This window comes from Lampetra planeri, chromosome 40 (genome assembly GCF_965212315.1).
Source record: "Lampetra planeri chromosome 40, kcLamPlan1.2.h2, whole genome shotgun sequence".
Classification (NCBI taxonomy): domain Eukaryota; kingdom Metazoa; phylum Chordata; class Hyperoartia; order Petromyzontiformes; family Petromyzontidae; genus Lampetra; species Lampetra planeri.
Genome location: NC_136146.1, coordinates 3,247,802 through 3,264,143, shown reverse-complemented (window position 1 = coordinate 3,264,143; position 16,342 = coordinate 3,247,802). Strand labels below are relative to the sequence as shown.

The 16,342-nt window shown below is 47.1% G+C and overlaps 1 protein-coding gene across 1 annotated transcript in view; it reads right to left on the bottom strand.

Moving 5' to 3' along the window:
- The window catches only part of LOC144731729 (FYVE, RhoGEF and PH domain-containing protein 3-like), a 114,020-nt gene that overhangs the window by 38,392 nt on the left and 59,286 nt on the right, over positions 1-16,342 (bottom strand). The window contains exon 2 of the mRNA XM_078612924.1: positions 10,241-10,426. Coding sequence (XP_078469050.1) covers positions 10,241-10,426 — 186 coding nt within the window. The remainder of the gene's footprint in view (positions 1-10,240; positions 10,427-16,342) is intronic.

The following is a 16,342-nucleotide window of genomic DNA, read 5'->3' as shown; positions in this document are numbered from 1 at the left end:
TTTCGTGTAGGCATACGCGTAATGTATATGTACATTATTCTGTAACTTATAAATACAGAAGTGTATATAATAATATAAATCCACCACATGGCAAGGCGAGATAACACTTTTTTTGCTGAATTTATGGAAATTCATTCGCAGCGCGTTCACGGCCACTGTCCTTCGATGCTGCGTGGTGTCGAGAGAAACGATGAAAAAAACAAGAAGAGCCTTTACACTTTATGGCAATGAAACAGATGCTAAGATGTTCAAACATCCAAATGGACACCTATTGCAAAAGGCATCAAGTCTACATTCACCGCACGTACTTATGCCAAAACATGTCAGCAAACGTGCTCCCTGAAAATAAGCGCATTGTCTTTGAAACCGACGACTCCCCATGATTGGCTCCAGGGTTTTGGTAGTACATGTTGTTTGTCGTTTAATGTGAAATTCCGTCACATTTCCGATGATCACTGTTTCATTGCTTTATTTTGGTGATTACGAAAAGTTTACTGGTTTGGCCACGTTTGTTTGTTGTAGTACGCAGTAAGACTGATGGCCTTAATCTAAGTTGTCTTGTGGTTGTTGTTGTTGTTTGACTTGCATCCCTCTGGGATTTGTGCACACAGCGTTGGTGTACGGTGTTTTTTCTGCAATATTTTGCTGCCTTTTCTTGGATTTTCTGTTTGCACTTAGTCACATATTCACTTTTAAGATGTTTTCTTGTTCATGTTTTTGTTTTTTGTTTGTTGCGGTTGCACCCGATTCAAGAGCCGAATGGCTCACAGGGCTATACGTAATAAATGAACTTGAACTTCATTGGCCAACACCAGAGACGGCCTTCTTTCTGGCCTTGCCTCACCAGCGTTAGACCAGAGAACGCCACAAGGCGAACAGCGCCAGGGAAACACAAGTATCAAAGTGTCAATAGGTCGGGTTGAGAAGTTATATCTTCTACCCTATACGACACGATTTGTGAAGGTCTACAGGAAATTAAAGTTACACCGCCAACGGGTGTGTGGGCGGTGAATTGGACAGGAGAGACACGTGACGGTCGGATGTGCGACATCGTCATGAACTCTGGGTCGTCCGTTGCAGCGAGGAGTCTTGATCTCGTGCAGCTGGTTACTCTCGCAACACAGACGGCTGATTCAAGAGCTTTACCTATGAGGAGGCCGTTGATGCATTTTATTAATAAAACATTTTCAAACTCGGCAATGTGTGGAATGCATGAATACCCACCCGTGCTGATTCATTGTCAATTTCCCTCCCCCCCCGAATGTTTGGAGTGGCCTCGTGCCTTTCCAGCTGGCTCTTGCACGTAACACGCAGGCACACAAAGTGGCAACCATCCATGGCATGCTGATGAGTCCAAAAGGCACGGAACCAGATCACGTTTTACGTGTTTCACAGTTACATTTATATTTAGTTTTGCTCAAATGAGCGTGAAGAAATTGGTACTCCACTCCAGTTTACAGCCATGAGCCAGTGGTGGAAATTCCACATTCCTCTTAAGGCTGATGCAAAATGGGTTTGTCTTTGTCTGCCAATGGCACTCATTTAAGGCCGAGACGACTGAGGGGGAAGCCCAAAACAAGTTGAAATATGACTTCTCACTGACATTATTTGCAGCTGGGAATCACACCCTGGACAACTATACTAAAACGCAATGTGTAACCACGCATTTACATATGCACCCACAGTGGTGTGTCATACAATGTTTGCAGGCAGTATCTAAAGGAAGTTGTCGTTTCCGAATGTGATTCCTACTGTGGTATCGGTGCCGTGCGATGATGCAAACCGTTAAATTCGGAAAACTTTGCACGGCAAATGCACCATGCCAAGTTAGAGAACGGCCTGCAGAAGGTGAAATTCCTTTGACCACGACCTCTTACCCACACTTAACGTGCCCACTAAAGATATTATTTTGGCAATGCCGCTCCGTTGGCAGTGGTGCGCAAACACAAATAACAACAAAACCACTCTATGAGATCTCTTTTACCAGTGGCAAAATATAGTAGTAGATTTTTACCCTTTTAAACTGGTATAAAACTGACACCTTTATTCAAGGCATCATGTTTGCAATAACCACAACACAAGTAGCTTTTTTGACAACACAAGTAGCTTTTTTGACTACTTGTGTTGTGGTTATTGCAAACATGATGCCTTGAATAAAGGTGTCAGTTTTGTACCAGTTTAAAAGGGTAAAAACCTACTACAACAACAAAACCCTCAAAGGCATTCGTCAGTAACGCCGTATTGGACTTAAAAGGAAACATACAAATAAGCGACGTTTCAGGCAATGGGCCTTCTTCAGAACACATTGCTTGAAATGTTACTGCTTATAGTTTTAATAGTTCATCCTTTTCAGACCAAGCGGTGTTATTTACGAATGTGTTGGAGATTTTATCCCCACTACAGATATGCTCATCAGATGGCGGCAGTCAAACTGAAATGACTTTTTTCGTCAAAAAATTATACCCGTATAATTCTCCAATTATAATTTTTTCTTTTACCATACAAAGTGAAAACCTAACTTCCGCATTGCGACGGTGTTTTTTGCAGGAACCGGCAAGTCGCCCCACGAGATAACTCATTTTGATCGCTGCCAGGTGGCCCCTGGGCTCGAACCCAGGATTCAGCGGTGCTGGTGAAATTCTCCGACCGCTAGCTGGACCTTCCAGCTACCTCTAGCGACATTTACTTGAATAGACAGATGAGGTATCCAGCAAATAAGCAGGGCTCTTCTTTTGTACATGAAAGCGTCCCGTATATTATGTCTTTGGCTGTCCTGCATACATTTTAAGGTTCATTGTAGAAACAAAATTTGGAATTTTAAGCGACTGCCGGGCATGCGTCAATGACAACGCTGCGGTGTGAACGCTGTACTTCAGTCGATATGATGAGTCAATTTAAAGTTTTGTTTTCATTATTAAATGAAACCGCGCGTGGACAAACCTAGACAGTCTATTTGTGTACCGACCAGAAAAGAGATGATTCCGAAAAAAATTTTGGGCTAGGCGAAGGAACCCAAAAACCTATTCTGAATCATAACATTGGCTTCAAAATCCTAGGTGTTAAAATACGAGCTGTTTGTTTCATGGGTTGTGTCTCAATTTTAACCCGTTATCCTATGCAATTACATACTCCTTTTGAATATAAATTACATTTCGGACTCTCTAAATCCTCTGCTGGCTGCATGACTGCTTCCCCACTCCACGATGGCCTTGTCGGTTGTTTGACCATACTTCACCATGCCGGTCAGTGTGGGTTCATGTAAGATACGGGGTTGGGGGGGGGCGAAACAGGTTAATATTGCACTTGCCACTATTGTTAGCTGTTTGCTGTGGCCTAGCCAGGTTTGCAGTGCAACGCAGTGCGCTAACCTAACCGCCGCACGACTGCACCTCCATTCCTTTTTTTGACGTGCCACCGTGAACGGCCTTCGAGTCTGCGATATTCACTCCGTCCATTTGGATGCGTCAAACATCTCCCCGACGCATCGCAAGCGGGGGAAGTGCCACCCGAGGGCAAGTACATGATTTACATAATGGTCGCCCGGGTTGCCATGGAAACCCCTCTTGTACCACCATTAGCGTTGCCAAGGGGACCTGCGTACGTGCGTGGGTGCGCAAAAAAATGTCTGTGGATTGCTGTGTGCCTGCGACTGGATGCGTGAACTGTGAGGTTGTGTGAGCTCGTGTGTTTACGGCCTTGTAAAGGATTTGTGTGTGTGCGTGTGAGGAAAAGTGGTTGTGAGGAGCGGTGGTGTAGTGGTTAGCGCTACGCTGCGCTACGACCCGGGTTACCAGGGTTCGATTCCCGCTCACGGCCAACACCTAGTGACGATTATCTGAACCGGTCCTGGGCCTCCCCTAGGTCGATTCTGCCTGAAATGTGTACCTGTTGCGGTGTGTAAACATCACCACTTGGGTGACAAAGGCGGCCGGGCGTGGTGATGGCCACTCACCCGCTTGTGTGCCGTGCCGGCCTTCATAGGTGCTGGCTAACAGCACTTGCCCCTGCCATCTGCCAAGGCTATATGGGCGATCTTTTCTATTGTATATGTGGTGGCATTTTTGTGTCTGTGGCCTTGTGATGGTACGTCTGTGTCTGCATTTTGTTATCATATGCGTGCATCTGTGTGACCTTGTGATCGTGTGTGTGTGTGATTCTGGGGGAGCGGTGGTGCAGTGGTTTGGGGACAGCGCTACGAAACCGGCCACCTGAGTTTGAAGCTCTGCTGTGGTTAAAAACAGTTGCGAGTGGAATCGGAACTGGTCCTAGACCTTCCTTGATCAACTTAAACTCAACTTGAGTACCTTGTGCAGTGTGTAACCATCAGCACTAAGGGGGGGGGGGGGGGGTGGCCAGGCATGGTGCAGGTCACTTGGTAGGCGCTCGCAAACAGCACTTGCCCCAGTGGTCTCTTGTGTGCAAGTGTGTGTGTGTGTATCTCTGCATGTCTTGTGATGGTGTGTGGTTTTACACAGTGCTCGCTCAGCTAAATGCCTCTCTCTATTTAAGAGGGAATTTTGATGACCATGACATTTTACCCCATCACAAATTTGTTCATGGATACATACAACTGCTATTTGGACGCACGTGCAATCGATGATGCCAAAGGTTTAAATCGTCTGCCAGTACGTAGCAATTGGGTGGAGTGGTCGTCCGGTAATCCCAGTGATCCGAGTTTGATTCCTGGCCATGGTTAACATTCGTGACGAGTGATATCTCTATGGATCCCCCCCCCCCCCCCACAAACTCCCACAGTTCCTCCACCTTCCTAACCAACACCGACCTGCATGGTGAAGTATGGTCAAACAACGCCCATGACCAACACGGTGTGGGGAGGCCTTCACCCAGTAGTGCATATTGACAAACATTTTCGTTTTAAGTAACATAGAAACATTACAACAGAGGACATTCCTTCGCAGTGGTCGTGCCACGCGTGAATTTGTAATTTCCACAGGAGCGTGGAACTCTCACCACTGGCTGGGGGCCAAATAAATGTCGCATCCCTTTGTCTGGGTCTCTTCCTCACCACATCTCACGGTGCTGGTCAATGCGCGTCAGCGTAGGGAGTGCCCTGAACTCAGGTCATTAGGTTTACAGGGGAGTGCGCTCACCGCTGCACCACCACTCTGCCTTGCCGGCCAATAACTGAACCTTATGGCGGGGCCCCGGGGTCCCATAAGCCCCCGGCTCTCGCATAAACTGCCTTGCGACGTCATTTTATGTCTGTTGAAGGCAAACGATACGGCAATTTATTCCTATCGACGAGTTCTACACGATGCGCTAATCAAAGTTTAAAAGTTGTGTTTCTTCTGCGCATTCGTCCTCGCTGCTGCGCTTGGACGACACGACACAACTGAATGATCCGCGCCAGGCGGGTCGCGGCGTTTATGTGCGCTGTGGGACGGAGTCGCCAATAATAAATAAATTTATTACGATTTCTAACTCGTTAATTCGGGACCCCGGGGTCCTGCCATGAGGTTCTTTATTGAGAACTGCGAAACGCTTGCTTGAGCGGGGAGATTCTTTGCATTTATTAATTCGAATTAAAGCATGGCCTTTCCAATAGACTACTGCACATGAACATTGTCTGTAGTTTGTAGTCTTGTACGTGCGTGTGTGTCTGTCCTTGGTTTCATAATCATATGTGTGTGTGTATGTAGTGTAGCGGTTAGCGCGTTGCGCTACGAACCCGGCAACCCGAGTATCGCACCCAACGCCAGTGACGAGTATCTGTCTTTGTCTGTGTGCTCACGACGGTGGAAGAATATGTTCTGCATTCATGTGGCTTCATAATGACGTAAGTGTGTGTGTGTGTGTAACTGTGATCTTGTCAATTATGCATGTGCGTGAGATGGTAATGATTGTGTGCGCGTGTGTGCCCTGTTAATTGTGCATGTGCAGTGTGCGCATGTGTGTGGCTTCAATTGTATATGCGTACGTGTCTGTCATCTTATAATTATTACGTGAGTGTGTGTATCTAGTGTGAGCGGTAGTGTAGGGGTGAGCACGCTGTGCTATGAACCTGGCAACCCAGGTTCGATTCCCGCTCACGGCCAACACCATTGACGATTATTTGAACAGGTCCAGGGCCTCTCCTAGGTCGACTCAGCCTCAAATGAGTATCCTGGCATGATGTGTAAAAAATGTCACTAGGGAGACATCGGCGGTCGGGCATGGTGCTGGCCACACACCCTCTCATGTACCCTTCTGGCCTTCATAGGTGCTCACAAATATCACTTTCCCCAACAATCTTTTAAGGCAATACGGGTGATCTTTGTATCTCGTGTACCATTCGAACCTTTGAAGGTGCTCACAAACAGCACTTTCCCTAACAGTCTGTTAAGGCTATAAGAGGGATCTTTGTGTCTTAGTTATCGATAACCTATTGGTTATCGGACTGCGCAAATGAACCCGGTGACCCGAGTTCAATTCCTGGTCCTTCGCCTTAAATTACTACCTGGTACAGGAGACAGTCAGCCGAGCTTGTGCATTGTGTCGGCCTTTAATAGGCGCTCGTAACAGCACTCGCTCCTACAGCCCCCGCTCCTACAGCCCCCGGAAGGCTACGTGGGGGGACATTTGTCTTTGGGTGTCCGCGGCTGCACGGCTCTGCCCATTATTTCCGCTTCTGCTGGACTCCGCGCGCGTGTGCCAGCCAGGTGCAATGTTTTTATCCGGGCCGTGAGCACCTTCAATGCGTACGTACGTCTCATTTATTTTTTCACAATGCAAATGGAACAAGGAATATTCCACTGTCCCAGAATGTTGCCGCTTGCCTGCGGCAGAGATGAATAGGAAGGCTCCCTCCTGCCAGATAGTAATTTTTTTTTTGGGGGGGGGGGGGGGGATCGATTTGGGCCGTGGATAGCAGGAGTCGAGGGTGAAAGGGAGTCGCAGACAAGGTGAGATGAGAGGCATTCTACTGATTCCACTGCAGCAGGTTGTGAGGTAAAAATATCGGCATCCTCGGTCATCCAGTCTCATTTGGTCTGAATGTAAGACGTACATTTAGCCAGGCGGTGGTGGCTATACACGCCTATACTTGAGCGCTGTGGAGGCAACGAGGGTTGGTGGCTCATACAAATGTTGTGAAACTCCTTTCCGTAGAGGCACAAGTACCATGACATGGCTTGCCAGGAAAAGGCGGTACGGCAAAAAGTGGACTCCACCTGCTCCATCCGTATGGGGTACAATGTTGCCCCCTCGCACGTGTGAATTTTCTCCAGGTGGTCTGGTTTCCTCCCACATGTTCATTCAATGACCAATAACACCTTAATATACAGAGGACTGCAGAGCTTGGAGGGGAATATTGCACTGACTCATTTCCTGCCTGTCTGTGGGTCCTCCCGCCTCTGAGTCATTCGCTCTCTTTGAGAAAGCAGCAAAATGCTGTGCGGCACGTTACAGATGATAATTATTATTTATTAAATTCTACATCTAAACGCCTGCTGGATGCCAAATGCCTCCTTGAAAGAGAAGAAGGCCTCAGGCACAGCCAATCGCCGCGTCCGGCCGTGCGCCTAACCGTCAGCGCACACACACACACGTGTTGTCCCTCCGCGTTTGTGTACAAAGGAAGTTCTTCGTGCGTGCGTGCGCACACGCAGCCACTGCCGCTGCTGCCGGTGGAACCACAAACACGCAGAGCTCCCTTCCTCTCTTTCCACAGCGCGGCGCACGGCAACGTGGGCCGCACACTTCCTCTCGAGCGGCGCCGCTCGGTTTGTTCGCGCGAGCGGCACAGTGCGTCTGGGGCGAAGGGACGCGCGGGCGTGGGCCTCGTCTTCGAGACACGATCAACCGGTCCGATGAATCGATGCCCGTCGCACGAGGCTCCGAGAGAGAGCCGCGGTGTTCGTTATCCCCTTTTGCGAAGGGGAGAGACCAAGGGTGCATGAGAAGTAACCGCAGGCAGGGTGACAGACAGGTTTCGTGAAGTTTGCACCCCCACTGTCATTGATTAAATGGAGTTCTGCTTTTCTCTATTTTGCACTCCTATCGTTTTTTTTCTTATTGTTTGTTTGTTGTTGTTGTTGTTGTTGAAACTTGCTGACCCATGCCTACTGGACATCTGTGGAAAAAAATTGCTTCATAGCTCAACGGTTTCCTGTTGCAGTCTAAATAAAGATTGTGATGGTGAGTCTGATACATTAAACCTATGCAACTTGCTGACTCCTGGCTCAGGACTGAGCCAACTGCCTTTGCACCACCGTGCCATTTAAAGGTCCCGCCAGTCAGCGCAATCAGCGTTTAGGACACCTTGGTGAAGGGGACAAAAAAAATGCTGACTCAAAAATACCGTGATTTGCTGTGCGCAATTTTGGTGGATGTCAATTCTCTTGGCCGCATGCAAAACAGTGAAAACGTGTGTACAGACTCGCATGACACCTACGGCGGCTGTGACCCTGCCTGCATGGCCATTGCTGTATAGGAGCAGCCCCTGGCAGGTGTTTTGCGAGTGCGGCACAGCACCAATGCACGACAGTTGGTCCCTGTGGTTAACTGAATGGACTTTCCCCATTAACAGGGGCGAGGAACAGTCTATCCTTGGAGCAAATGCCGGCAGGCAGAATCGCCCTCCGATGGGGTTCCAGCTGGCAATCTTCTGAGCACGAGCTGAGCGTTTTTGCCACTGTGGCTCCCAGCTGAATAAATAATTTACCCCCAGAGTCATGAATAATTTCACAACTTGGGTTGGGTCTATAACACTGGCACGCAACGTGAACTTCAAAATACATCCCTGCAGAAATTGCCCCGGAGTGACCGCGGCAGGACTCTTGGCATGGATTGATGCATGGATTCTTCATCGGCCACGATCTGTTCACTGCTGGATGAAGGCCGTCGCTATCTCTCGTGCTGCCGCGGTGGACCGATCCGTCTTGCTCCCGCACATCGGCTGAATTACGTCACTTCATATCCACGGCGGACATCCCGTTTGGGGGCAACGTTTCCTCGCTTCAGCTTCTGCTCCGTCGTTGGTCTCAACCATGGGCCAGCGTCACTTCTCGTGGCGTGTGCGGCCCAAACCCAATCTCTGGGCTCAACAATCAATGTGTGCTCTCATCAGCACGTTCTTCTTTCCGTGTCTCAGTCCAATTCCAAGTATGCATCCTCCCCCTCTGCTTGGTTGCACACCCTGTGTCCATGTTTTTAATGCCTTTGCGATCGTCCACGTTTCTGATCTCGATGTCACAAGTCAGGGCAACAAAAACTTACAAACAATACAGACATAGCAGATGACACTATACATATAACCAAGGTGAGAGATAGTACAGATGATGCTATGCAGATGGTAATTATGAACAGTAGAGATAAGCTTACAGTGCAGATAATATGAATTATATTTTACGTATAATACGTGTGGGATTTTACAGACAAACCCGGGTTTGGTGATCGATTTGCCCGTGGCCCTGGGTGACATTCACAGACTCTGTCTCCATACGTTCTCGCTGTACGCAACCCGCGTACACGTGCCTACACGCAATTTTGCCGCTGGACAGAGCAGATGGCACAGACTCGAAGGCGCAAAACAAGGCAGGAAGGAACTGAATCAATGCTTCTAAATTAAAATCGCTTGCGCCATCTCATGACGAGCAAATTTACGCCGGGAGAGGAATGGTGCAGTCGCTGTGCGCTTAGTCGACCACGTTGTCGTCTAGAGCTGGGCAATCCCTGTAGGAAATGTATAATGTATATCCGACCCTAAGGATGGAACCGCAATTCCAGGTGTAAGAATCGTAAGAGAATCCGCCAAGCTTTAAGGTTTATGGAAACTTTTTCGGGGGGGATTGGCGAAGCCCTCTCCATGCACTCGACTTTCTGGCTGCGGAGAAGAGGTAAACACATTGTGGGTAACGCGTCCTCCCAGGGGGAGATTGGTGGGAGGGGAGGGGCACTCGGCAGGTCTAAAAAAAATCCTTCCCGTGGCCCACGGGGGAATTGCGTTTATTAAGAATGTCAGGAGCCCTGCAGGCTCTGGCGCTTATGTTCAAGAACGCTAGCCAGAGCTGCGAGCCCCATCTGCCGCATCCTCTGAATCCAGGAGCACAACGCTCGGGGAACTTGTGCCCACGGAATATGTGCACCCCACCCCCCGCCACCCCACGTAACAGTTTGTGCTCTGTATCATACATAATGCTAACCGGCTTCATCCCACACCTCTCACCCCTCTGTATGTGATCGCGTCGCAAAGTGGCGCGGAGGTTTTATTCGCGGGCTCTTCGGCAGCGTCCTCGCTCACCTTGCGGCTTGGCTCTCGGCGCCCGGTCCGGTGTTGCAGCGGCTACCCCCTGAGTCCGGCCCGTCCGGGCTTGAGCAGCGACCTGGCTGGGCTGACTGGCGACGGTCGCCTTGGTCGCTCCGCTCTCGTCGCTGGCGCAAGCACGACCGCTGCCGAGCGGTGATCTCACCGAGGTCACCGGCGGAACTGTGGGTAGACGGCAAGATCGGTCAAGGTCACGAGGTCGGCTCGGCCAATTTTGTTGTAGAAGCCCCTGCGCATCACCGTTGCCTTCTTCCTTCTGCGAGATCAATTTGCGCGGATGACCCCTGACCCCTCAAGGTCTGTTCTTAAGTGTCATCAACACCGTTGTGCCTTTGGCCAACGACCTCTGGGCGCCGCTCGAGTGCCTGCCTTGGTAAGCCATCATCATCGTCAATATCATTAATCACGGTCCAATCTTCATCATTGCAGCCCTTGCACTATCTACTGCTAGATGAAGACCTCTCCCATGTAACGAAATCACAACGATCCATCCAGCTCCTGCACATGGACAGATTTCCTTGCTCCACCTCAAAAACTGATTTAAAAAATACAGAACCATTAGCACCATAATGGCACCCATTTATAAAATGTTCACTATGGGCATTTAGAACAGAATACTTCACAATTACGAGACCAGCAAACCGTGTGAGCCGGTCGAAATTATGAAAGGTTTCTCTACCATCGACCACATACAGACTATCAATCAGACTTGGAAAAGACTACTCAACATTGAAATCATTATGACTATCATTTGTCCACGACGAAAAGCCATTTGACTCAATATTCAGTCTATTTTTTTAAAATTAAAATATGAATCAGAAAACAAGTTTGCTCTACTGCCATCTCCTGGTCACCTTATAGCCCAACACTTTGCGAATGTTGGCACATCTATGACTGCCAACCACCAACCTCCACATTCCAAGCACTGCATTCGGAGGCAAGCGCCATCACAAACCTGCCGAATATTTATCGGTTTTTACATTTAAAGTGACGCGAAGAAAAAACGCTTAAACAAAGGGTTTTCCAGGTGAGCCAGGAGACTTGTCAGACCATTTAGCCAAATCTGGCTGTCGCCTGATGATGTTAGTTGTAATTACCGGTGAAAGTCGTACTCAGATTGTAAATGTTGTGGATTTACTCTCCAACACACCGGTGTTGCTGTACTAGTAACGAATTGGCACGTTCTGTTTACGTGACAAACCTTACTAATTGGCTGTGTCGGGTGGTGGCGGGGTTAGCGACACATTTATATTTACGCGATCTAACCAATTATAATAATAAAAGCTATATTCCGGATAATATTGATCGTGAAAGTCTGCATATTAAACTAACATTTAGCCGACACCGCTGAAATTGTGGGTTGTAATCTGAGCACCGTGAATTATCTGTACTCTCAACGTAGACAACGTAGTGGTCTGAGGCCGGTCACCAATGACTGACTGCATGCCCATAAAATGGTGTTCAAAGTAAAACACAAGGTGCTCTACTCAATTCTGTCTTGGTCAGTTTTGGAATTAATGTAAATGCATTACGTAATTATGTGTAAACAACAATATTTTGTTGTTACATTTTCTAAATGTATCCTTAATAAAGATACGCACTTAAAAACGTGTCTTCTTGGATGGAGGTAGGGGTGAGGGTAGATTTGAACTAATGAACGTCTAAACCTGAAGTGCAGGGGTTATTGGTCATACCACAAGGCTACAATTGCAGCACAGTATTAACACACAATACACAAACGCACGCATGTATACATTCACAGGCACATTTAATGCTAATGATACAAAATTTTACGTATTTCTTGAGGAAAGCCTCACTAAACCACAATCCCTTTTTTTGCAGGAGACTTGCATCTAATCGGGATGATTGGCCAATTCCATTAATCAGCGTTTAGCCTCTTGTGGGGAAAAAAATCAAAGTACATGGAGAAAACCCAAGCAAACGAGGAGGTAACACTCAAAACTGCACGCAGATGAATAAAAAAACAACCTGGCCACCTTGCATTGCAAGCTCACAATGCCTGGTCTCTCCACACAGCCTCCTGTGCACATACTAACAAGGCTCAACCCCGGTGAGCTTCTGAGATGTGGTGATATTTTTTTATGTTACGCATTAATGGACATATATATATACATTCATCGCACACTCCCATTATACACGTGCAGACGCGCATTTAAGCACGTCCGTGTATACGTACGCTAGGACATTTATTTATTCATATATGCAATACACACACACAACGCAATCGAAGAGGAGCAAATGATATCTGCAAACTGGCAAGGGAGTCCATCCAGGGAGCCTTGAATTTTGACCAGAGATTTGACTGCACGGAAACACCCTATTATTGAATTGCCAACATCCACTTGCGGGCATTGGTGTCGGTAAGATACGCGGCATAGCTGTGCGGCAGCACATCTTCCGCTCGTTCATGATTGGAGCCCAGAGGCTGACCTGGTTAATACTGCTGTGGGTGTATCAGCAATTAATGCGCACACTGTCCCCTTCGCGGTTGACGCGGATGGTCACGTGACGTGCACCCTGGCTGGCGTCACAGTCCCAATTTGTGAAAATTGAAAAATTCCCGCGACTCTTACCGACCATACCCACGTGCTAAACATAGCGGCTTCGTGACAGCCTTGCCCGATAAGAACGGGCGCGTATACCAAATGTACGGACGATTTGATGTGGTACGTTCTGCAGTGGTTGCTGTTGTACAGGAAATGTATTACGTGTCCTTGGATGGATGGGCAGTCGTATTGGCAGACCAACAGGTAGCCCATCATTCCCTTGAACACTAGTATTTGATCATCATGCTCATGGTTATATGTAACGTTTCACGTTAATTGTTTTCGCGGAAATGAAACAGTCGCCGCTAAACGTAACGCGAGGCCTTAAATCATCGGCTTCTCGACTATGAATGTGACATTTGTACGTAGGCCTCCATTGTACAGATATTGAATTATTCAAAAATGTCTGTAATGAAGTGTACCCATTCCATCTTCTGACAATACAGACTTGGAGATAGATTTTTTTAAAATAATACTACTGGCATCTCTATACTCCTCACTTTAATTAGCATGCAAGGCAATCCATTTTACAGAGCAAAGAGTGATCACATAGCCACAAATATTTGCAGTGCGGGTCCTTGATTAATGGAATGGAATGCTCTGCACAGATATTCATACTCAAATCAACATGTGCCCCATTTTGTAGAGTGCATGAATAATATTTCACTTGCATGAGTTCATGCGGGAAAAAAAACCCCAGCAAATGGTAAAAAAAAGATAAACAAAGTTACGGATTACTATATGGTTCTTTCGGTAAAGTCACGTAGAAAATGTAATCAAATAATAATAGAATACGACGTTTCGATTGCAACACAAGCAACCATCATCAGGTAAGAATGAATGAGAAAAAACAAACCTAGTAAACCTAGAAACACAATGCAACACAACACAGAGAGCCGGCCAACACGACAGCCAACACCCCACTTGGCTGACCACGCTCCTCCAAAGAATGACAAACAGAAAGACAGCAGTCACGAAAGCTTCGAATCAAAAGATACGGATGTTCAAACGCTTTGTGTTTTGCTGGCTGGAATGTGCTCTTGCTAACAGAAACCAACAATAAAACCTACTCCTGATAATATTAGTGCTGAAACAATGTAAAATTCCATTCCCATCGCTAATGAATAAACAGATCAGTCTGACAGAATTTGCTTGCCTTGAAACAATGCTGCTGAAATTACGCACTCCCAGAAGGCTATGCGGCATATTGGTTGCGAAATACGCACATTTGTTTATTTACGTGGACAGATGGATATGTGAAGGAGACATATCTCCTGCTCATTAAACGTTGCTGTTAATTCAATTGTTGATAGTTGCAGCTTTCGCCAAATATTTACGAGGAAAAGGTGCTTAAACGGCAAGACACGACAACAATCCCATAAGGTTTTGCGTATCCAAATTGACATCGCCATTCTTGCATGTAGTCTGTACTGGGGTAAACTTCAAACAAAACACGGTCTGTGTTTGTATATATATATTATTTATATGTTCACAACATGATAGCTGTCTGCCTGTCTGTCTGCATGAGTGTGCAAATTCGCACTGCTGCAGAGAGTGATCGTTTAACATTAAATGTGGTCCTTTGAAGCCACAATGAATTATGAAACATTGACATCGGTTAGCCAACTTTATACTCAACAATTGAACAAACAGGATCCGTTTCATCTTTATTCGCTGTACTGCTTGGTTCCCATTAGGTCTGACTTGGCTAACTGGCTTCTTGTCGGTATATCTTTGTTAATTAGTCTACAAGTGTACGAATCAGCGTTTGTCACCGGTGAGTCAACTCCGCATGGGGTGTTGTGACATCCCAACTCGCACGACGTCACAAAAGCCTGGCAGCATTACGGTGTCACCGCTTGTTTACAATTGAAATGACTGTATATAGACACCTAAACAAGCGTGCAAAACCACGAGCACGCGTGCACACGTGAACGCAATAGAACGGAATAAGGCTCGCAGAAACCCAGACTAAATCGGCGCAATTGAGGATTCTTAGCGTTCAACAACAATATTCCGAAACCCAGAAAGCCACTGGCCAAGAGTGACGCAGCCGCGGGAAAGCTCCGAGATTTCAAACGACAACGCCGCCGCTGCCACCGTGCGCGCTCGCGACCGTAGACATCCCGTCAGGTTCAATCGCCACCAACGGCGGCTGGATGTGGATCCAGCGGAGCAGGAGCTGCTGTTGTACAGCAGAGTGACGGCAGAAACCGGAGCCGCTGCGTTTCGGACCGCGTGGCCGTTTCCAGAAATACCCAATTCGTGAGTCTGCAGAGGCTCATTTGATGCCTTAAAGCAATGAGCTTGAAGAGCAATTTTCTTCTTGTGTTTTTTTTCTTTTCCCCCCCCCCTCCCCACTTTTTGCTCCGGTGAAATTCAACCCTGACGCAGCTGCCTTCAAAGCTGCTGAGCTAAAACCCATTAGGAATGGTCTTGGTCGGTGGCTGGCGTGCAAAACCTCGGGTCACAAGTCATCATCGCCGGCCTCCGACGCACGTTATTAGAGCGTTAAAAATTACGATTACTAATTGCGAAAAATCTGTTGTGAATTCAGAATTTATGTCAATCTTTTAGTCCGGCATGAATGTCGCTATGCATTCGATGATGATGGTGAGTATTATTATTATTATTGTTGTTTCAAGACATGAATGCGCTGCATCCTGCTTAATTGTTCCCAAGTGTCTCCTTGGGAACATTTTATCCCATCCCCCGCTTGAATGAATCAAATCGCATAATCTGCTTGCCAACTGTTGCCTTGCAGCAGTTTGGTCCAGAGTGATGCACCGCACCAAGGGGGTTTCACGTTCCGAGCGATCACAAAAACGAACAAAAGAGGAATCATATTCTTGGTTCTTTCGGTAAAGTCACGTAGAAGGGAAACAAAATAAAAAAATATATAAAACAATAAAATTATCACGACGTTTCGACTGCAACACAAGCAATCATCATCAGGTGTGAAAAACACAAAAACACGGCAAGAACATTTTCTTGCTGTGTTTTTCCTGATGATGATTGCTTGTGTTGCAGTCGAAACGTCGTGAGAAATTTATTGTTATATTTTTGTATTATTTTATTGTTTCCCTTCTACGTGACTTTACCGAAAGAACCAAGAATATGAATCCCTGCAGTCACGAAAGCTTTAAATCAAACATAATAGAGGAATCGTTCGTAAACTCGCCAGTTGTCTCCAATTGGTCGGAGCCGAGCAAAGCGGACGGGGCATTACGTTGCCAAAGAGCCACCTCTTGCCTTCCGTGCAACCCCAATTTCGAACGCATTTGCCAGAGAAATTGTACCCGGCGGATCCAAATTCTTTAATTATCTGCGTTCATCACGAGACAGGGAGGACAGTGACTGGCGAGACAGCCTTCAGTGGCAGGACTTGTACAGCGCAGTGGCTCTTCCCTGTTCCAATGGCAATAAAGGAAACGCTCGTGTGTTTTTGAAGTCAAGTGTGTATTGCGTTTACAAGCCGGCGTCCTGAGATATATTGTACATTTTCTGTTTG